This window comes from Microcaecilia unicolor, chromosome 10 (genome assembly GCF_901765095.1).
Source record: "Microcaecilia unicolor chromosome 10, aMicUni1.1, whole genome shotgun sequence".
Taxonomy (NCBI): Eukaryota; Metazoa; Chordata; class Amphibia; order Gymnophiona; family Siphonopidae; genus Microcaecilia; species Microcaecilia unicolor.
In genome coordinates this window covers 171,810,582-171,834,238 of record NC_044040.1, presented here as the reverse complement: position 1 = coordinate 171,834,238, position 23,657 = coordinate 171,810,582, and the positions used below count along the sequence as shown (strand labels likewise).

At 43.1% G+C, this 23,657-nt stretch overlaps 1 protein-coding gene across 1 annotated transcript in view; it reads left to right on the top strand.

Annotated features, from left to right (window-relative positions):
• TRIP12 (thyroid hormone receptor interactor 12) overlaps positions 1-23,657 on the top strand; it is a 470,187-nt gene that overhangs the window by 225,359 nt on the left and 221,171 nt on the right. The window contains 5 exon segments of the mRNA XM_030216098.1: positions 8,663-8,688; positions 8,690-8,791; positions 14,050-14,202; positions 15,845-15,998; positions 21,391-21,619. Of these exon segments, the coding sequence (XP_030071958.1) occupies positions 8,663-8,688; positions 8,690-8,791; positions 14,050-14,202; positions 15,845-15,998; positions 21,391-21,619 (664 nt within the window).

Genomic DNA, 23,657 nt, shown 5'->3' with positions numbered 1-23,657 from the left:
CATACCCCAGGCATCCGGTACAATCTGATAAGCCTCTGTATGCTAACAACCATGCTCTCTATCTTACCCCCTACCCCCCCCGCCCCCCGCCACCCCAGAATAGACAGATCAAATGAGTAAAGACATATTGAAGAGCTCATTTTTCTTATCCTGCTAAAACAGTCTAGACATGCTTCTCAGTCGGCAGAGAGTACTGACTTTTAGTGATATTAGTATAAGGTGTGTGATATTAGTATAAGGTGTAGTGCAACACTAGAACCTGCCTGTATTCTATGTCTCCAGCAGATGACTGCAGTTTAGATTGATGCATCAGGCTTGTCCTTGTTCCTTTGGCCTGTTTCCATGAGGTAGAAATTGTGATCTGTGACCCCTAGGGTCAAGTTCTTGTTGCCTTGTGGCAGCATTGAGGGATTGGTTGGTTGAGCCAGTGAATGTGCTTTCCAGAACTCCAACCTGAGTCCAAGCCTTAATGAACATGTTAGCTCCTTGAGGGGGTTTGTCTCCTTCACCCTCCTTTTTGTTTTTGAGCTTTTTTTTTTTCTTCTTGTCTTGATCTGCCTAGTCTTCATGTTTGCCTTAATGAATTAGAGTTTTAAGAAAAAATGAGAATAAGAGTAAAGGGGGCAAAGGTGCAGCTCAAGGGCAGCTTAGCAAGGGAATTACCAGTTCTGGTGTCCTGGTGTTGTGAGGGGATTCATGTGATGCTGAGTGTAGGGTGGAAGTGTTTTGTGTGTCAGCATGTGAAGTCTCAAGGTTTTTTGAGGTTTTCAGCTGAATTTTTAGTATGATCTCGCTCATGTTTAAGTTGTAGCGGCTTTAGTGTGTTTCCAGGCTCTTGGCTCTGAGAAGGCATGGGCAGTCAGATGTAGTCAACTTTGCAGATGCTGCTAATCAGAATGGCTGTGCATCAAAGGGAGCAGTGGTCATCTTAGTTTCTGGACACATGTCTCCTACAATAAACAAAATAATTATTCAGCAGGCTGGCGTGTCTTGGGAGGGAGGCTTTGGTCCTGCATCTGGAGCAAGGAGGCTTATCAGAGACTCCACAGAGAGGTTAGTCTGTCATTTCAGGTTGGTAAGAGATAGCTACCTGCCTGCATGGAGCCCTCCCTGCCATTTGGAGGCAAGATTAGGGCATACCTTACAGCTTGTCATCAGATTGGTACTCTAGAGAGCCAATAAGAGCCCTGGCCATGTGACCCTAGATTCAGTATTCTCAGTCTCCAGCAGGTGGAAGGAGGCGAGCCCTTTAGTCTCTCTGTTTTCTTGTTTATTTTAAAAAAAAAATCTTCTGTGTAACGGGGAATCTGTGTTGCGGAGGCTGCTGTCTGTAGGGATTGTTTTTTACCAGCCTCAGGGGTGCTACACTCGGGGGTTCCTGGGTCCCTTCCCCTCCTTCCTCCCATTCTCCTGCTTGCTGTGCAGGGAAGAGCTCACCCTTTCGGAGGGAAGGTGTTGAAGCTTTCAGGAGAGGCAGCCACGTTCTAACTTTAAAAGAACAACAAAAACTTCCACTTCCCTTCAGCACGAACGAGCAAGTTGGGTCTGTCGTTGTTCAGAGCAGCAATCTTTGGTTTTTTTTCTTCCCTTCATTACCGCGGTAGAGCGGTTTCTTTGTGCAAGCAAAAAAAAAAGTGACCAGAGGGGGAAGCCATGCTTCCATACGATTTTGGAAAAGCTTAAGCGGTGCAGCTTCTTGGTGCACTTGGAGTCTGTAAGTTTTGTATAGTGGTAGACCCGGTAGCGGGTCCTCCTTTTCCAGCTCCTCCGGTGGCCCTGGTACCTTTGACACCCTCGGATCCCACTTTGGAGTTGGCCGGCTCTTCCATTTTGGTGGGGAAAACCACCATTTTGTCGGCGCTGGGAACCACTCAGGACTGGGTTGCTCCTGTCCTTCCTCAGGCAGCTGATAATGCAGCAGTATCCCTGATACATTCTGGAGGCTCCCAGAAGGGTGGTTTTCCCCCTGAGTTTGTCCTCCAGATGTATTAGGCCTTTTTATTAAAAACGTCAAGCACTGGGGCTGGTACTTCAGGGGATCCCCTATCTAGGCAGTTGGCCCCTGCTTAAGGGGTAGGTTCTGGGACCCAGAGGAGGACCTGGCTTTGGACCCGGAGTTAGAGATGCTCTTCCTGAAGGAGGAGGAGGGTCTGGATGAGGGACAGTTGGAGGACTAGGTCCCTTCTGAGTCAAGTACAGACCCCTTACCTCCGGGGTAAGATCCGTCCATTGTCCGGATCTTCCATAAGAGGATCTTCAGGAGCTCATGTCGTTGGTGGCCTCCACCCTCATTTTGAGGAGGAGCAGCTGTTGGTCCCTGAGGTCCGTAAGGTGGACTTACTGGTTAAAGGCATTAGATTTTCTGGGAGAACTTTTCCAATGCATCGAGACTTTATTCAGGCTCAGTGGGATGTGCCGGACTCCCCTTTTCGATCAGCCTTTACCTGGTCCCCCGGATGCAGACAGATCCCTCCTTAAAGTGGCGGTGGTTGATGCGTTTTTCTCAACATCACCAAGCATAATAAGGTTCCGGTAGATGGTGGCACGGCACTTCTGGATGTCCAGGATCGGTGGTTGGATACTCTCCACAAAAACTGTTTTGTCTCTTCTTTAGGCAGTGCAGGCGACCATCTGCGGCTCCTTGGTGGCCAGGGCCTGCATCCACTGGGCTGAAAGAGTCTTGCACAGGACTTCGGATGATTTGTCTTCTGTAGATGCTGAGGTAGCCAAATGGGGTCTGCTTTCTTGGCAGCTGCCTTTTATGATTTACTATGAGCTTCTTCTAAGTCCATGGCTTTGGAGTTTGCAGCCCATTGCTCCCTTTGGTTGAGAGATTAGTCAGCGGATGTGGCCTCCAAATCTAAATTAAGTTCCCTTTCAAGGGTTCCTTTTTGTTTGGTGAGGAATTGGATAAGTTGGTACATAGTTTGGGGGGATACGAAGGTCCCTTGCCTTCAGGAAGATAGGCCTCGGTCAGCTGGTAGGGGCGAGCGCGTGATTTTCGTCGATTTCAGTCTGGCCTAGGGAGCTCAGGTCCAGAGGTCTAGGTTTTTCCAGAGGACACTGTCCTTTTGAGGCTCCCACAGTGGGGGCTGAGACTCTGGTGCCTCTTTCCAGTCTCCTTCCTGTCCTTCCCAATGAAAGTGCGTGGTTCTCTCCTCTGATCCCCATGGGAGCTCAGCTGTTAAAGTTTCTTCAGATGTGGGCCCAGATTACTACCAGTCAATGGGTGTTGGAGGTTATTCAAGACGAGTATGCATTAGAACTTTTTCAGACCCCTTTCTGGGGTCTCCCTCTCTGTCTCGCCTCAAGGTAGGCGTGGTTCGGGACACTTTGTTGAGGCTCTTGGGTCTTCACGCTGTTCGTACAGTACCTCCCTCAGAAGTCAGACAGGGCTATTACTCCATTTACTTCATGGTCCCAAAGAAAGAGGGCTCCTTCCATCCGATCAGATCTCTAGGCAGTTAATCGTGCTCTCAAAGTCACCAGTTTTCGGATACAGACCCTTCAGTCAGTGATTGTCACCATACGGTCAGGAGAGTTTCTGACGGCGTTGGACCAGGCGGGGACTTACCTGCACATTCCAATCTGGCCCATTTCACCAGAGGTTGGTTTGCGATTCTGGGTCAGCATTTTCAGTTTGATGCTTCTGTTTGGTCTGGCCACAGCTCCTTGGACGTTCACCAAGGTCATGGTGGCGGTGGCAGCAGTGCTCAGGAAAGAGGGCATTTTGGTTCATCCATACTTGGACAACTGGCTGATCCAGGCAAAGTCGTATCAGGAGAGTTTGCAGGTCATGGCTCAGGTAGTCCAGTTCTTGCAGTCCCTTGGTTGGGTAGTCAACTCTGCCAAGAGCAGTCTGGTGCCCTCTCAGTTCCTGGAGTACTTGGCAGTGTCTTTCGACACGGCATGGGGACAGATTTTTCTTCCCCGAGCAGAGTTCTTGTTACAATCTCAGGTTCAGGGGTTGTTGCGCAAGCATGTCCCCTGTGCTTGAGATTATCTGCAAGTGCTGGGCTCCATGGCAGTGACCATAGATGTAGTACCGTTGTCCAGGGTGCACATGAGACCTCTACAAGCTTCTCTCCTGGCCAGGTGGTCTCCTTGGATGGACTTCCTTCTGGTGAGGTTGCCTCTACGGACCTGGGAGTGCAGCAGTCTCTTCTGGTGGCTGCGGGTGGGCAATCTAACCAAAGTAGATAGTGCTGACGACGGATGGCAGTCTCAAGGACTGGGGAGCCCATTGCTTGGGAAGGTTTCGTCAAGGTCTTTGGTCACCCAAGGAGACATCCCCGTCGATCAACCTGTTGGAAGCCAGGGTGATACGACTGGCTCTAGAGGTGTTTCACCCCCCTGTTGAAAGGCACAGTGGTTCGCGTCCTGTCGGACACGCTATGGTGGTGGCTCATGTCCATCGCCAAGGGGGGACGAGAAGTCGCCTGTTGCAGCAGGAATCTGTGAAGCTCATGACCTGGATGGAGTGTCACCTGACTGCCCTCTCAGCCTCTCATGTAGCGGGAGTGGAGAACGTTCAGGCAGATTTTCTCAGCCGTCACACCCTCGATCCAGGGGAGTGGTCCCTAAATTCGCAGGCATTTCAACTGATAGTGGATCAATGGGGACTTCCCTTCATGTATCTTTTCACCACAAGCCTCAAAGCAAAGTCTTCCGCTCTTCAGACATAGATGAGATCTGAAGGTGGAAGGGATAGATGCTCTTCTTCAGCAGGGGTCTCCCGGTCTTCTCTATGCGTTTCCTCCGTGGTCCCTCTTGGGACGTCTCATTTAAAAGATCAAGGCGCACGGAGGTCCGGTGATTCTCATGGCTCCTGATTGGCCTTGCAGACCGGAGTATGCAGATCTGAGGCGTCTTCTGTCTGCTCCCTCTCTTTGTCTTCCGGGTCCGATTCCTCATTCAGACCCGGCTCGATTTTGTCTTACTCCCTGGCTCTTGAACGAGCTTGTTTGCTGAAGAGGGGTTTCTCTTGTGTGATTTCTACCATGCTTCGGTCATGTCGTCTGTACACCTCCGTGAATTATGTTAGAACTTGGTGAGTTTTTGAGGCGTGGTGTGTGGACCGAGACATTTCTCCTCTCCGCGCTTCATTGGCGGAGATGCTGGAATTTATACAGCTTGGATTTGATAAAGGCTTGGTTCTCGCTTCCCTTAAGGGACGCTAAGGAAGGAGAAATTAGATCTTACCTGCTAATTTGCTTTCCTTTAGTCCCTCCAGACTGGCCCAGGTCTCTCCTGTATTCATTGATGAAGATTGGGTCTGTATAAGAGTTCCAGGATGGAGCTGTCCTGCGCGTTTACGCTACATTAAAAAAAAAATCATATTCCTGTTTTAAAGCATAAAGTACAAGCTGCTGCCACACATCTTCTCCAGTCCGGGTTGTGTTTGGTCAGGTATCACACGGGTTTTCCTGTGTCTGTAAAGCATGTGGTTCGAAGTTCTCTTGTTAGGTGCTCAGATTCCCAGTGGCACAGAAGTTAGTTCTTTCTCTTTTCCTGCTTGGTTAGTCGCAAACTGAATCTAGGGTCACATGGCCAGGGCTCTTATTGGGTTTCTCGAGTCAGAAGTTCTCAGTCTCCCCCATGCTGGAAGGAGTGCATAACCCATCAGTCCAATCCTGGGCCGTTCTGGAGGGACTAAAGGAAAGCAAATGAGCAGGTAAGATCTAATTTCTCCTTCCTTAGTGTCCCTCTTTAGGGAGTTCAACAGCCCCATGCAAACACCACCAGTGTCCCTCCCAATCTTCTCCTCCATTATGTATTGTCCAGCAGCTTCCCTTGTCCCTTACTCTGCTGTCTGCCTCTCACTTCTTCATCAAGAACTGTGCTGTGTATAACCCTGCTGTCCTACCCTCTCTTCTCATCTTGACCCTTAATTTCTCTCTCTAAAACCTTACCCGTCACCCTACATACTCTCTATTCTCCCTCTGCCCTATCCTTTCTCCTTCTTACCCACATCTTGTATTCCCTTTTGCCCTTCTAACTCATTTTATCCCCATCTCACCCCTGCCAGGTCCCTTTCTTTGCTCCTCTTTTTCCTGCCCACCCCTTGTCCTTGTCTTTGCCTCAACCAACCTCTTTTTGGCATCAGTATTCCCCACCTAGTCTTCTGTCTCTTCCCATTCCCTAGGTTCTCAATGTTTCTATTCTCACTTATATATCTCCTCTCTTCCCTCCGGTCACACCTAATGCTGGTCTGTGTATCTCCAGTGCCTCACCCTTGCAGGCCAATCCTCAGGGTGAAAATGAAAACAAATCATTCCATAGTAACTGCTGCTGCCTTCTTGCAGTAGCCAGATGGCCCTCTTTGTCTCTCTAACAGCAGCTGCTTGGTTCAAATTGTGGAGAGCTCCCTGAAACTAGGTTGCGTGCTTGGGCTGCAAGTGGCACAGAGCAAGTGCTCAAAACCAAACAGCACAGGGCTGGAGGTTAAGCAGTTGCAAACCAGCAGCCCATACATATTCCTCCTCCGTTCTTGGTGAATGTCTTCTGTTCCCATTCCCCATGTGCTGTTTCCTGTATAGACTGTGATGAAGACAAAAGATGTTGGTCTTAAGAAAAGATAGGTGAGTACAGCACACAACTTGAGGGAGAAAGGGCTATTGGGGTGGACATAGCTAAAGAATTTACTGAATCCCTTGAAGGCCTTGACTGCATGCCACTGTCAGCTGCACAACCCTTATGCATCCTCTACTGGAGTTATCTTTGCTAATTTATCCATAAGACTGTGGAGGACCATGTGGAAATGGTAGCATCACCACAAAAGCCTTCAAAGATTTTCAAGGTGGTAGTAGAACACTGTCAATATCAGGCGATATTACCCACTTGTGGGTTGCATCCTGCTGTTCATGGGAGATACCTGTTATAAGTATGCATTGAGAATTTTAGGTATAGGGAAGGATGTACGTAGAATACAGAGAATAGAATCAATAGTGAAAGCGGCAAGAACCAATCAATGGTGCGCTAAAAATCCTTTAATCAGCACTATAGCGAGTTTTGGTGGTGCATGCACATAGTGCTAGCACTGGTGGTTTTTCCAGCAGTGTGCCAACGCTCTGTGGTGTTGGTTTTTGTAGCGCTTTGATATTGGTTAGTCTGATTTCTCCCTGAAAATATTGGGTGCCATCTCAATCGTGCAACTAACATATCTTTAGACTCCTGATGCAAGCCAATTAGCTGAAACATGTCGAATTGAGTGAGCTGTATTTGAAGACACCGGTTAAAGGATTTAAAGCGCACCATTGTTTGGCTCTCATCTCCACTATTGTTGTAACTATGGTGTTAAGTGTGGGGTTGTGTTCTGTTTTTCTATGAACTACAGAGAATAAGCATTAAAACAGCATGAATGTGGTACAAATTACTAAAATTGCAGTTGGGTGAACTGTGAATTCTTGTGTGATGTTTTCTAGGTTTGTGTGTTTATTAAAAACTTGATACCCTTCCTTTCAAAATAATATCAAAGTGGTTTACAAAATTCTAATAAAAATGAGGAACAAGAAAGGAACTACAATTCTGATAAGAAAGGAAAAAAAGAAAAAAAAAAAACCAAAAACCTAACTTCAATAAAAATGGCCTGTCAATCTCGTCAGATCCCAGTCCCCTTGGGGAAAATGCCTGCATAATGAGAAAAGCTTTCACCAGGACCCTAAGTTTACTATAAGATTGTTCTGAACAGATTTCTGAGGGCATGGAATTCCAAAGTGTTGGGGCAGTAGAAAAAGTCAGTGTGACAAGTGGATTCCAACCTGGTACATTGAACAGCTTGAGAAGTCAAACGATGGGCAACTAGAGGCCGCAATGTATGTGCAGGACTATAAGGCATAATAAAGAAGCAAGATAGCAAGGAATATTTGTATGCAAAACTTCATGTGCAAGATGTCAAAATCTTATGCTGAACACAATAAACAATTAGTAACTAGTGGCGGTGTTTAAGGAGAGGGGCAACATGGTCATATTTATGTGCATGAGTAAGTAACAGTATTGCCATTTAAACATGGATGTTGCAACATCTGCATGCAAATGAACCCTTACAGAACATGAGCTAGTGGCAAAGTATGTGGTTTAACGTGATGGCATGTATTTTGCTGGTGAGTGTGGACAGAGATGGAGTTTGGAAAGATTGCACATGTATATGTGTAAATTATAAAATAGCTATAGCTTTCTTTTGTACATGAGATATTGGTATGAATATTTATACCTGCCCTAGAGCTGATATAAATGTCCACACTGCTACTTAGGCAAATCTTTTATAAAGAAAAGTAGGCATCTCCTTTTCTTTATAAAATAGTGGCTAAGTATGCTCCTCAGTCTTTTGACATTTGGAAATTATTCATTCCGATGACACAGTTGCCTTGTGTATCTTTGATCCTTTTTAAATGCCAATTTGTCTTTTAGATTTTGTATTGTTAAAATGAAAAAAAAAAAACCCAAACCATTGTCTCTGCAAGTTTTCAAACCTAAGTATATGTTATAGTTGAGGAAACAAGAATTAACTTTGCATTTAAAGTGGTTTGAACTACTGTTTGCGGTTTGATAGTAAAGGAAAATGTAATGACTATAGCTCTTAGGCAGAGAGATGTAATAACTTCTCTGTCATAGAATTATGAGCTAATGATACATAGAAATAATATGCTATCATTTTCCAAAGATATTGCAGAAACTCTTCACTTTCTTTCTTTGTGGTGCATCAAATGGCAGCTGCCAAGAACAGATTGATCTTGTTCCTCGAAGTCCTCAAGAACTTTATGAGCTACGTCCCTTATCTGGTATGTGCTCAGTTAATTTAATTTTTCTTGATGATGAGGTTATACTTCAAAAATATTTGTGATTCTTACTGTACCAAATGAGTTCCTGTCCTACATTTGCTAAAAAGAAATATATCATTATTGATGTACATGTTAGATTAATGCAGCAGTTAAAATCTGCAAACTTTAGATTGATCTTGTTCATTTTTATTTTACTTCATTCTACAGTATCTGTTAGTGTGAAATTCTACCTACATAACTATTTCCATCATTGGTAATCTGATTCAGTTGGCAACTAATATGCTATACTGATTTTTTTTTTATGTAGATAAAGGTGAGATGGTTAATTATAGATATCTGGATTGTTAGAAGGCAATTTTAGAAGCCTCCTGAGAAAATCCCAAAAGCTATGGGATAGGCAGTGCCTTATTGCAGATTAGAAATTGACTGAAAAATAAACAGTCTAAATAGTCAGTTTTCTCATTGAAGTAAGGTAAATGGTATACTGGGACCAGCATTTTTAATATATTTATACATGGTCCGGAAAAGGGAGGAGCATACGAGATGGTTAAATTTGCAGATAATGCAAAATAATTGAGGAGTTAAGAGGACCTAGCAAGACTGCGGCACTGGGTGTTTAATTGCAGATTAAAACTAATGCGGACAAGTACAAAATGAAGCATATAGGGGGGGGGGAAAAAGGAAAAAATCCTCCAGTACCAAGAAATGTGGCCGAAGAGATTAAGGGGTCCTTTTACAAAGGTGTGCTAGCAATATGTGTGCACTAAACACTAGACGCCCATTTATTCCTATGGGCGTTTAGTGTGCGCTAATTAGCGTGCACTAAAAACATTACTGCACTTTTGTAAAAGACCATCTAAGAGAATGTGGCAGAAAGATACATAAATTTCCTGTTGCTTGATCAAAATAATTTCCAATACTCCTGGATAGGTTGCCTATATGCGTTACATGTTATGAACTCCAGACTGAAGCTCTTTGGCACGATGCAAGTTTTACATCTTGGGAGCTGGGAGCTGCGCTGGGCTTTTCAGACATGGTTTAATTGGTAACTGAGGTTACCTGTGTCCTGTTCTTAATATCTCTTAATATATTCCTGATAAACTATTGCCTCCTTTATTCTATTTCACCACCTTTTTATTCTATCCTATTAAGACAAAAAACAAAAAAACCTGTCCTTTCACTTGCAGAGGGCCTGACCTCTATAAGTTCCTATCTGTCTCTATCCTATTGCCTATATTGCACTGTGATTTTATATTTTTATGCTGGTATTGTCTTAAAGGGATTTTAGACAATTGTGTTTTGAATATCTGTGCTAGTGATTTCATCTTTTTATGCTGGAATTGTCTTAAAGGTGTTTTCATTGGAACTGTGTTTTAACCTGTGCCAAGTATTTAAACCTGTGACTTAATCTGGTGACATTGAATCTGGAGTCTGTTTTCATTAGAATTGTGTGTTGAATCTACACTGCCAGAGAGTTAATTCAATCAGTTTTGGTTACATAGCATCTGGTGACTCATAGCTCTGGAGGAGGGGCAATTTTGTTTTGAGCTGTGTAGTAGAGCCTAAGTTTACCTTGTGAGCTGGGAGCTGCGCTGGGCATTTTCAGACTTGGTTTGATTGGCAACTGAAAGGGATCCGAGAAGAGAGCAAGGCTTCAAATGCTGATGTTGTAATTCACTTGGGGGCAATAGCATGTTTACAGCAGAGAGCGTTCCAGAAGCTTGGGGAGGGACTAAAATCTTTGGTTCGGACTTTTTCTGAAGTAATTCCTACATGGGGGAGGGGAAAGGAAAGACTATGCAAACAGAGGAATTCAACAAGTGGCTTGAGTCTTGGTGTAAAGAAGAAGGTTTTGGATACATAGGAGAATGGGGTAAAATGTGGAAAAATAACAGGCTGTACTGTAATGATGGGCTACATCTTTCTGTGATGGGAAAAAGGATCCTTGGGGAGAAATTCAGACAGTATGTTTCTAGACATTTGAACTAGAGGGTGGGGTGACAAAAGGAAACAGGGGATTTCGGAAAGTCACCCCCAGAATGAACATGATGGCAGAGGGAAAGGTCATGTAAATATAAAAAAGCACACAAACTCACTAAGCACATGGAAAGCTATCTGCACAAATGCTCGTAGTCTAAGTAAAAAGGTTCAAGACTTACAAGCCCTGATGTTTGAAGAAAACTTGGATATTGTTGCTATTACGGAGACGTGGATCAACGATTCTCATGAATGGGATGTGACCTTACCGGGCTATAATCTTTTTAGGAAGGCTAGAGAGGGCCGAAGAGGTGGAGGAGTGGCTCTGTTTGTGAGAGAGAATATCAGAGCGGCTGAAATGCGGGGAACCTGGGGAAAAGAAGAAGCAAATGGATCCTCCTGGAAAGAGAATACGGAACCTGTATCCACACAGGAGTTATCTACAGACCTCCTGCGCAAACGGAGAAGTTAGACAAGGATCTGATAGAAGATATTCAAAAGATTGGTATGAAAGGGGAGGTGCTACTGTTGGGAGATTTCAATTTGTCTGACGTGGATTGGAACGTCTCCTTTTGCGGAATCGGAAAGAAGTAGGGAGATTGTGGATGCCAAGTGCCTTGCTCAGACAAATGGTGACGGAACCCACAAGGGAAGGATCGATACTGGATCTAGTGCTCACTAATGGAGGTGGTGTTTCCGATATCCGGGTGGGTGCCCACCTATGTAATAGTGATCATCACACCGTATGGTTTGATATAAGGGCGAAGGCGGCGTGCACAAAACTCAAAGTACTGGATTTCAGACATACTGATTTTGATAAAATGGGGGAATACCTGAAGGAGCTGTTGGCATGGGAAGGCATAGAAGTGGAAAAACAGTGGTTCAAGCTAAAGGCTGCTATAAATATGATGACTGATCTTTTTGTGAGGAAAGTAAACAAAAACAAGAGAAGCAGGAAGCCTATATGGTTCTCCAAACAAGTAGCTGAAAAAATAAGAGCAAAAGAGGCTTTGTTCAAGAAATACAGAAGAATGCAATGAGAGGATCACGGAAAAGATTATCAGATTAAACTGAAAGTAGCAAAGAGGGAAATATGGCTAGTGAAAACGCGAGCGGAAGAAAAAATGGCTAAAGATGTAAGGAGAGGTGACAAAACTTTTTTCAGATATATTGGAGAAAGGTAGGAATGGAATTGCGAGACTGAAAGATAATTAGAATGGCTGTGTGGAGAGTGATGAAGATAAAGCGAACATGCTAAGCAATTATTTCTCTTCGGTGTTCACGGTGGAAAATCCTGAAATGGAGCATTGAACCGAAACAGGGACTCCCTGTTGGATTAAAGCCGGTGATTTAGTGGACAGCGTAAACACAATAATGACTGGATTGAAGCTAAGTGTTTTATGGCTGGAATCACTGGGAGTGTATAAATGCAGGATTGATTGGATATTGAACTATTATAAACTGCATAAATTGTACTGATTAAGATTCTGTGCTCTAAGGAATATATGTACAGGTCTGTCACTGTGAAAGAAATTTGTAGGAAAAACAATTTATAAGATATGCCTGGAAACACTGAGTAATAGTGGATATTTTTTTTAGCCAGATGATGGTGCACCGGGCTCACGCCGTATAGTCTGATGTTGGGCTGGCTGGGTGGTGTTACTGAGGCTTTTTTTCTCCACCACTAAGTGTATGGTAATGTTAAGCCAATGGTGACAGCTGTGATGTTTATGTTTAATATACGCAGCCGGTGTGAAGTTGGGTTTTGAGTTTCGAGATGTTTTCAAAGCGTGAGTGAAGTATTAGTTAAAATTTAATGCCATGAAGTGTAGAGTGATGCATGCCCCCTAGTCCTAGTATTTTGGAAAGTGTAAACAGATGCTTCACTTCTACCTGTTCCCACTCCACTCATTATTTTATTGACCTCTTTCATATCTCCTCTCAGCTGCCTTTTCTGCAAGCTGAAGAGCCCTAGCTGCATTATCCTTTCCTCATAGGGAAGTTGTCCCATCCCCTTTATCATTTTTGTCGCCCTTCTCTGCACCTTTTCTAATTCCACTATATATTTTTTTTGAGATACAGCGACCAGAATTGAACAGGCTCCAATGATCAGTTCCCCACACAGTTCCAATTAGCGCGGGGGAAAATACCTCCAGAACAGCATGTGGATTTAACTCCCAATGATCAGCACTAATAACATGCAAATTTATGCACATTATTAGTACTGATCATTGGGAGACTTCTGCGGGTGGATTGTGCCTTGGCATGGGCTCAGAAGAGGTTTGACAGGGCTGGGCAGTCAAAAAAAAAAAAAAAAGCCCAGATTTGTCAAACCCAAGATCAAGCCCCCTAACGCAAGGGCTTGGTGGTACAATGGACCTCAAGACCCCCCTTATCCCCCCCCCCCCCCAAACACCTGGTGGTCCAATTAGACCCCTACTAGCTCTCCCCACCCACAAGGCTGGCCTGGTAGTTTAGTGACCCCCTGGTACCTTGAAACAGGAAGAGGGAATAGAACTCCCTCCCTCCTGCAAGCGCCGCCTCAAAATGCAACATCCTGCCCAGTGCATCCTGAGATGCGCTGGTCTGAGCTTGGCAACCATATAAGGGAGTTTCAGGATGCACCAGGCAGGATGCCATGCTGGACAGGGTCTCCCCATTCCTCTCCAATGCCCTGGCAAACCCTAATGCCAGCAGTTGCAGTATATATGCATATTTTTAAAATAAACATAAACACACATTTACACTTCAGAGAAGGTATCAAGAAGGTATCAGAGAAGGAGTGGAGGAGCGGCCTAGTGGTTAGAGCACCGGTCTTGAAATCCAGAGGTGGCCAGTTCAAATCCCACTACTGCCCCTTGTGATCTTGGGCAAGTCACTTAACCCTCCATTGCCTCAGGTACAAGCTTAGATTTTGAGCCCACCTGGGACAGAGAAATATCCAGTGTACCTGAATGTAACTCACCTTGAGCTTCTACTGAAAAAGGTGTGAGCAAAATCCAAATAGATGATGATAATAATAATAATTTGTTTACTGTTACAGATAATTCTGAGTGTTTCATAAAGGTACATTAGGATTTATATTGCTTTCACAAAATAAGCACTGTTTTGAACATTTCACCTAGGGACCCTGACTTGAAATTAACCTCCCAAACTGTTTAATGTTTTAAGTTTTTTTCTAGTTAATATTCTCAGCAAAAGGAAGTACGTTAAGCAGAGTTGTGTATTGCTGAAGTTAGTACTGTAACAGACTTAACAATACTGAAGCCATGATTTTGTATTTTTCAGTGAGCTAATGCCATGTTTACCTAAAGAAGGGATTTTTGCTGTGGATACCATGTTAAAGAAAGGCAATACACAAAACACAGATGGTGCAATATGGCAGTGGCGGGATGACAGGGGGTTATGGCATCCCTATAGCAGGATTGATAGTCGAATGATTGAGGTACCAATTTTAATATATATTTTAAGTTTGTGCATGCTTTTGTTGGTTTTCAGTGGATCCTTTAATTCATGTCTTAGGCTAACTCAAAACATTAAGTGCTATCAATTTATTTGGCTGGCAAGCTGTTCTGGGTACTCTATATTTAAGATTATTTGAAATTAAGTAGAAATTTGGAATGTTCATGTTTTAAAAATTGATTTTACTTTTATATCTGTAGTTTATTGAAATATGTAATTTATTGCATTGGATGGGGATTTGTAAATGCAGAGGTTTTGTTTTCTGGGGGGGGGGGGGGGGGGGGGAGTTATTTTAGATATTCCTAAAATAGAACGATACCATTTAGCCTCTGGCTTCCATTCCACTAGCTTTTTTCTACAAATGTATTTTACACTCTTCCCTCATTAAGTTATTTCACTGAAACTTTTTAGTTATGCAGCATGCTGGTGAGATAGAAATGCCATTTACAAGTGCATAGTATGAAAATATACAGTGTAAATAGTTTGGTATGTAGATAAGATGTTTCATATAGTATGTTTTAAAGAGAAAATGTTTGTTCATAATTGTGTGAACATTTTTGCAGAGGAGGGAGCTGGGGGTAGAGTGCTGCCACTTTACCCAACTGCTCATTCAGCTAAATTCAGGAAAGTGATGCAGTATCATGTGGTTACTTAATAGGATTTACTATCCTGGGATGTACTTATACCTGAATTATAATGGCTTTAATTTCTAGTTAAGTAATTTTCTCATCATTTGGGTGTATATTGTGCTAATCCACCACTACATAAAAATATAGTAGTTCAGTCTGGTTGTGATTATGTACAGTTCAATGCATTAACAGGTTCTCACAGTGAAAAGCAGTCAGGAAAGTGAGAAGCTGTTGAAGGGTTTGCATGTGCCCAGCTTCTTTTGTCGTTTCTGAGCTTTCTTATTCAAGTAATTGTGAAAATTATCCCCAAAGGCTGGAATCTTAAATGCTAACACCGATGTTCTTATATCGATTAATTTGGTATTTGTAAGTTGCTTTAGTTTCATATATTTTAGATATTAGGATTTATCGCCTTTTTGAAGAAATTCATCCTAGGTGGTGTGCAGCAAGAATAAACCAGACATAGGCAATAGATAATTACAGCAGTAAAAAACATTAAAGCATCTTAATAGCATAGGATGTAAGTGGAGATGAGAGAGTAATATGAGTTAAAAGAAAATGAATAGCTAGCTACATTGATCATAGGTAGCCAGATCTCAAACACCTGATTTGTTTAGCCAGTTTTTTTTTAATTAATTTTAGAATTCTATCTAGCTTGACTTCTGTGATAACTTATTTTTGAGTTTGGGCTTTGTAGTTTCTTTGCTGTTAATTGGGACTTCATGTTTTAGTGGATTTCTGCAATATGAAAAAAAAAAAACTAACAACCCCCCCCTCCCCCCCCCCCACACACACACACACAAAACAAAGGCCTCATCAGTTAAAGAATAAAGTAATCTGTTTTGTTGTAAAGGTATAGAAAAGTTTTCTATGGCTAACACTAGTTTTTAGTAGTAAGGATATGGCCCAGAGGGAAGAGAATGCTCCTTATTATTTGTCACGTGCTATAATGTTTTATATGCAAGGATTAAATTTGTTTTATATCTGTGTTCTCAGGCAGCCCATCAGGTTGGTGAGGATGAGATAAATTTGTCTACACTGGGGCGTGTTTATACTATTGATTTTAATTCTATGCAGCAAATCAACGAGGACACAGGAACAGCACGTGCCATTCAGAGAAAACCTAATCCTTTAGCCAGTACTAACACTAGTAAGTACCTTTTGAATTTATAGAGACATCTGTAAAGATAGTCAGTCCTTCTTAGCTTTTATCTTGGGGAGGTGAATGTGCTAGGAAGCTGTATTTCAAGGAAGAAACTATATAATAATGCAATTGTTTGAAATAGGGTATCTTGATGGAAAAAGATTAGGTAATATATTTTGTCTTGTACAGAATTGACATGGGGTTTTAAAGTGTAAATCTGAGTAAATGGTATGGTCTTAAAATGTGTGTTTTGATGGCTTCTAGTAATCGACAAATGTCTTGTACAGCTTTACTGTTTTACTGAACAAGAGATTTATTTGTGTTGAAATATACTAGAGGAAAAAAATTAAACTGATGGCACACTTCCATTTGACTACACTATTGCATGTACATTGATTTTTAAGAAAACTGACCAGTAAAGCAGTATTCAGGGACATGTGAGACATCAAATTTTTAAAAAGCAGAACATATTCTAAAACAAGTGACTTTCTCTTCTAAATATTTTATATTAAAGCATAGTACCTCCCTTTTTGCTTAATATAGTTAACAAAATTAAGTTTGTCCATAAATACAAAACTTATTTGCAGGCACAAGAGAGTGCTGATCAATTCATATTAGCCTGACAACAAAGGTCTGTGTGTATTAAACGGAGATTTATGTGCAGAAATAGCTTCTTATGAGTGTATGTGGGTAGCAATAGCTGTGAAGTGCCATTTATTATATACACTTGCCTTTGAAGAGCAGAGGCATTCCTGGGGAAAGACTTGGGACGGGGGTATGAATTACATGTGTACTTTTGGATTTTCAAAAGTATACATTTAACTTTTTTTCAAATATGTTGTGTGTATTAAAAAGAAAAATGTGTACATGTAGTTTTGGTGGGGTAATTTTCAAAGTAAAAGGATGCATGTATATTCCCTTTGAAAACTGGCATAGATATACTTGCTGCACAAGTTAGGCAGCCTGTTTTATAAAATTCTTGCACGTTTCCATTTTTTATTCTGTTATGTCTGATTACCATATGTGGCTTCGGTCTATTCAGAGGAGCCATTGTTGAAGGAGCTATTAGAGGAGGGAGTGCTCCCGCCTGAGAGGGGGGATGATCCTAAAGCACAGAGGTTTCATAAAGAGGAGCTCAGTACTCTCATTTCTGAGACACTGGCAGTGCATTCCATTGAGGAGCCCTTCTGCCTTAGTGTCAGGAGTTCCATCTTGGTTGATCAAGAGGGGTTTAGAGTTTCTTCTAAGGCCTTCCTAATGCATCCAGATATCTAGGACATGATTACAGCAGAATTGGGTCGCACCAGACATGGGACTGAGCGTGGGAAAAGCTATGGCTCAGTTCTGCCTGTTCTGGAAGAGAAAGATAAATTTCAGCTTTCCAGGGTGGACTCCTTGGTTATGGCGGTGACTAAGAAGGTCACTTTCCTGGTGGAAAGGGGTATTGCCTTAAAAGACCTACAGGATAGGAAGCTGGAAGGCTCACTGAAACAAGCCTTTGAAGTGGTCTCTTTGGGCCTTTAAGTGACAAGTTTGTGGTGAGAGCATGTCTGATATGGCATCAGCAGTTGGCAACACAAGATGGGCACCATTAGCCCAGCTGGAAGTAAGGTTGGCCTACTTAGTGGATGCTATTTGACGTGTTATGGGTTGTGGCTCACAGTATGTTTTTGGCTATTATGGCATGTCAACAACTCTGGTTGCTGCATCAGTGGCTATTTGGAAAAGATAGTAACTTGTTGAAAGAACTTGGGGAAACTAAGCCACAGTGATTGCTGGAGGACAAGCTGAAAGCCTCTGGTTATCTGTCTTCAGGGGGCTCTCAATCTCAAATTTGAGACGGCAGACGGTACCAGCCTGGTTGTCAGAAATATAGTCAGACGTCCTGCTGACAGGCATGCCAGTCTTCCTTTCGTGTAGACAGGAAGTCCTCCTCTGTCAGGTAGATCACCCAGTGTCTGCAGAGCTTCACAATAATGCAAGATTGCTCCACATCTTCCTCTGGTGGGAGGACATCTTCAGGGGTTTCGGGAGGAGTGGGTTAAAATCACATCAGACCATAGGGTTCTGGTTATTCTTACAGAAGGTTACAAGTTGGGAGTTCTCCTTCCTGGTTGCTTCTCTCTTCTTGCAGTCTTCTTGTCGAAAGAGAACCGTGGCTGTTGATCAGGCCGCTATAGATTCCTTGCTGGCGCTCTGCATTTGTTTGTTTCCCAGGCTAAACAGGGTCATTGCTAATACTCTGCTTCATTGTCCCAAAGAAGAAAGATACCTTTCATCCAGTTTTAGATCTCAAAGGTCTAGAAGCTGCCTCCGAGTGTCCTGTTTTCGCATGGAGACACTAAGAGCAATCATAGCCTTGGTACAAGCAGGATAATTTCTCACCACCTTTGCTCTAAAGGGGCATGCTTGCATATACCCATAAGGCTGTCATTTCCAGTTCAGGACTTGGAACTGTGGCGAGGCTCAAGGGCAAAGAACATTTACCAAAGTTGTTGTGGTGGTGGTGGCAGCAGCCTTCCTTTGTCACCAGGGAATCGGAATTCACCTGCATCTCTAGCTCCCTGGTAGAATCAAACAATATTCAGGTGAGCCACAAGAAACATCTTCTGTGGTTGGCCCCTTAAATAGGCCATGGCTACAACCTGAACTTTGAGACCCCAACGCCAATCCTTTCTGAAGGCTTGCCTGGAGAAACACTAGAATGTGCATGATCTGAACAGTGAAAGGAGAAACATCTGCGCTCAAAACACCAGCCCTCGAACATCCTCCACACCCTCACATAAGCCATATATGTGGAGCGTTTCTGAGTCTGAAGCAAGGTAGCAATGACCGAATCAAATAACCTTTGTCTGAACCAAGCCCTTTCAATGGCTAAGCCGCAAGACCAAAGGGGCACGGATCCTCCATGAGCACCTGACCTCGCTTCAGTAGGCCGTGCACCTGTGGAAGATGGAGAGGACCCCTGTCCAGCAGTCAAATCAAGTTGGCGTGCCATGGCCTCAGTGAATTATTCGACCTGGTGCAATGCAATGCAACCCTTTTTAACACACAGCCTACCATGGGCCAAGGAGCGAAGACATACAGTAGATGTGTCTCCAGCCAGGGCTGCAGTAGGGCATTGGTCCCCATCAAATTCTGTTCTTTCCGATGGCTGAAGGACTTTGCCAGAGACCCCCATCTGTCCACTGTCAGATGAAACTCCTGGCTGGATAGTTCCCATTCCCCTGGTTCCAAGGAATGCCTGCTGAGAAAGTCCACCTCCACATTCAAGGACCCCAAGATGTGAGCTGAAGATAAGCAGAGAAGATTTTTCTCCACCCAACTCATGAGGGAGACCACCTCCACTGTGGGTCCTGCCTTGCTTGTTTATATAAGCCATTGTATTGTTGCAGAAAACTCAGACTGGGGCCCCCTGCCAGAAAGTGAGCAAAGTTGCATAAGATATTTTGCACTGTCCTGAGTTCCAAGCAATTTATTGATCACTGAACTTCTGTCCAGGTGCCCTGTGCCAGGTGGAACTTCTAATGAGCTCCCCAACTTGACTTGCTGGCATCTTGTCACCATTGCCCATTGTTTGGTCTGAAAGGGAGCTCAAACGTTCAAATTCCTGGGTGATAACCAGCATACTTTGTCAGGCAACCGGCGTCCAAGGAAGATGAAGGTCGTACTTCTATGGCATTGGAGGAAAGATTCCTGTAATGGCCACATATGTGCTCTTGCTCATGGCACCACTTCTACTGCTGCCGTTGACCCTAGAACCTGGGCCTGACTTGACTGAGGAGATGATGGACTAGCTTCAATCATCTGCACTCCATGAGGAAGATCCTGTCCCGTGGTATGTTGAATAGAATGGCCAGATACTCTGGTATCTGTGATGGAGTTAGTCTGCTCTTCTCAAAATTGATAACCCACCCCAATGACTGCAGAAGATGGACAACTTTGTTGCCACAACACTGTTAGAATAGGATGATGCATGAATGGGACAGTGGTCGAGATACGGGTGAATTTGACAAAGGAAGGCTGCTGCCATGACCACCACCACCACCATAACCTTGGTAAATGTTCTTGGAACATTTGCGAGGCTCAAAAGCAAAGTCATGAACTGGAAATGATAGCCATATGGGTATATGCAAGCACGCCTCCTTGAGATAGAGGGTGGTGAGAAATTCTCCTGCTTATACCGAGGCTATGATTGCTCTTAGTGTCTCCATGCGAAAGCAGGACACTCTGAGGCAGCTTTTAGACCTTTGAGATATAAGACTGGATGAAAAGTATCTTCCTTCTTTAGGACAACGGAGCAGACAGAGTCTTAGCTGATGTCCAGAGCGGAACCTTAATTTGGTCTTTCAAGCTCTTCAGAAGTCTCCTTTTGAGCCATTCCAAAAGGCAGCCTTGAAAGATCTTGCACTAAAGATGGCATTCTTGGTGGCTGTTGTATCTACATAAGGTTTCAGAGCTTCAGGCTTTTTTTGTCTGGATCCCCTTCTTTGCTTTTCAGAGGCGGGGGTCTCCCTGTGCACGGTTCCTTTCTTACGAAAGTGGTATTAGCATTTCATCTTGACCAATCTGTGAAGCTTCTGTCCTTTTGCAGAAGAGACAGAGGCTCGGTATTCTTCCTTGAAGCTTCTTGATTTGCATAGAGTCCTCGTTAGGTATCTGGAAATCACAAATTTTTGCAAATCAGACAGATTATTTGTGCTTTTTGGCAAAAGATGTTTGGCCTCATGTCTTCCAAGCCTACAGTTGCTAGATGAATAAAGGAGACTATCCTGTCAGCTTATTTGCTCAGGCCTTGTGGGCTCATTCTACTAGGCATACAGCGACATCATGGGCAGTGACTATTTTACTGATTTCCAGCGGTATTTGCAAGGCAGTGACATGGTCAACGATATATACCTTTTGACAAGCACTACAGGGTGGATGTTGCAGTGCATTCGGAAGCCAGTTTGAGAACTTTGGTTCTGAGGGTGGTGGCAGCGCCAGGATCCCACACCCTCTTGGGATAGGTTCGGGAATCGTGGGAAGCTGTGTAATGGAAGGAGAAATTAGATCTTAGCTGATAATTTTTTATCCATAGTCTTTCCCACTCTTCCAGGGGCCCTCTTGAGGTTTCTGGGATGTTTAGTCTGTGGAAAGAAAATAATCAGGTAAGACCTAATTTCTCCTTACTTTTTTGTATTGGGAGTGGTTTAATTGCTGTTCATGTGTAAACTATATATAAAAGCTGTCCTTCTGATATCAAGATCCAGAGTTCATTAGTGTTTTTGTAAAAGTTTATAGAATGTGTTTTTTAAGTTGTTGCTGTTGTAAAATGTTTTTCAGTAAATCATTAGCTTAGATATACCAGCCATGTCTCTGCTTGACATTTTATAATGTATCTTTTTTTTTTTTCTAGTTGGACATTCAGAATTAAAAAAAGATGATGCGCGTGCACAGTTAATGAAAGAAGACCCAGAATTGGCTAAATCTTTTATTAAAACATTGTTTGGCGTTCTTTATGAGGTATACAGCTCATCTGCTGGACCTGCTGTCAGACACAAGTGCCTTAGAGCCATTCTTAGGATAATTTATTTTGCTGATGCGGAACTTCTGAAGGATGTTTTAAAAAACCATGCAGTTTCTAGGTAAGTTTTGAAAAAACATGGCATGAGAATTCATATGACTATAATGGCATATTAAACTCTTCTGTTTATAGTTTTTGAAAATAATTTCCTGAAGCATAAGGCGAAGTATGTAGTAGCACATTTGAAATGGAAGAAACCACTTTTAATTTGCTGCAAAGTAAAATTCAAAATGTTGAGGCTGGGATAAGAAATCCAGGTGTGTGTTGCTTGTTTGATTTTTAACATGTGAGGTTTAACTAGTGAATGAATTATTGGGCTCCAAAGTAATTGCCAGATGATAGAAAATAGCATCTCTTACTCTTTGAACTCTATCGTTTGTCTACCCTGTGGGTGTGGGTTGGGAGCAGGATGAAGAGCTCAGAGCAGACAGTTTTGGGCTCCTGCAGTAGATAATATATACAACTCAAATGAGTCCATAGCTGTGCTGATAGTTATGCAGGAGCTTCAGAAGCAGATGCAACAAAACTTGATTTATTGCCCATTGTTTACACAAAATCTGGATCACAAGCACAGGGACCTGCCCACCCCGGAATTTGATGTTTTGCGGCTTCTAAATCTTTCCATAATTTGAGTATGTCTTGAAGAAAGCAAGGAGTTACAGCCCATCTGGCAAGGATCTAAGGACATTGGCTCTAATAGAGAAGAAAGTGTTTCAAGGTGCTATGCTCAGCTCAATAATAAACCCATTTATATAGGCTCATAATCAGAAGGATAAGATTTTGGACCAAATTTTAGATATGGATGTATGCAGAAAACACCTGATCAGGTCCATACATACGGTATTTGGCACTTTGGCCATAAACACCACATTAACAATAGGGACTTAAAAGGCTGCCTTTGTTTAAACCATCAGACTTCTAAGAGGGTGTTTGACAGACTAGCAGATGTATCCTATACTTGCAAAAACTTATTTGGCTACGGTGCTGGTTAGTTTTACAAAACATCACTGCTCTACTCTTTGTACTTTTCTTGGCTAATCCAGGAAGCAGTCTTTTCTCTGCAAAGGCAGCTCTACCAGAGGAGATCTTACCAATCATTTATCTCGGTGACAAAGGCAGTAGCAGCAGCAGTCTCGCAGAAGCATCACAATAGTTTTGAAGGGCGACAAAGATGATAGAGGGGATGGGATGACTTCCCTATCAGGATAGGCTGAAGAGGCTGGGGCTCTTCAGCTTGGAGAAAAGGCGGCTAAGGGAAGATTAGAGGTCTATAAGATAATGAATGCAATGGATCAATGTGGAGCGTTTATGCTTTCCAGAAATACAAGGACAAGGGGGCATGCGATGAAGCTGCAATGTGGTAAATTTTAAAACGAATCAGAGGAAAATTTTCTTCCCTCAATGCGTAGTTAAACTCTAGAATTCGCTGCCAGAAAAGGTGGTTAAGGCGGTTAACTTAGCGAACTTCAAAAAAGGGTTGGACGGCTTCCTGGAGGAAAAAGCCATGGAATGTCATTGAATGGACTAGGGAATAATATAGTATTTCTAGGATGGGTGGGACAAATTGCTTGTTCTTTTGGCCGCTGTCAGTGACAGGGTGCTGGGCTCGATGGACCCTTGGTCTGTTCCAGCATGGCGATGCTTATGTACTTACGTACTTAAGTGGCTCACAGGACCTTGCACTGCTTTTGCAGTGACATGTTGGGAAGTTTCAGCAGATCACCAGCCTATATCCTAGTGATGTCACTGGAAGATTCAACAATTTACTATTCATACGTGAATGGTAACCTAATTTCAGTTCACTGCATTTCTGTTCATAACTGGGTTATGGCATTCAGAACCCCCTGTAAAGAGCTCTAGTATAGCTCTAGGCCATCTTATAAAATATTTTTTTGAATCTCTGGAAACAACCATCCTGAAATACCTAACAGGTTCTAATCTTAATAGCTATATCTTGGGTTCAAAGAGTAAGTGAGCTTCAGGCACTAATGTTCACCATACCTGCAGTTCTTTCTGCCAAATGTGGTATCAGCTTTACAGATCAGTCGGTCATGCTTCCTGTTTTTTTTTTTCACAAAGCCTCACACACTTGATTTGCA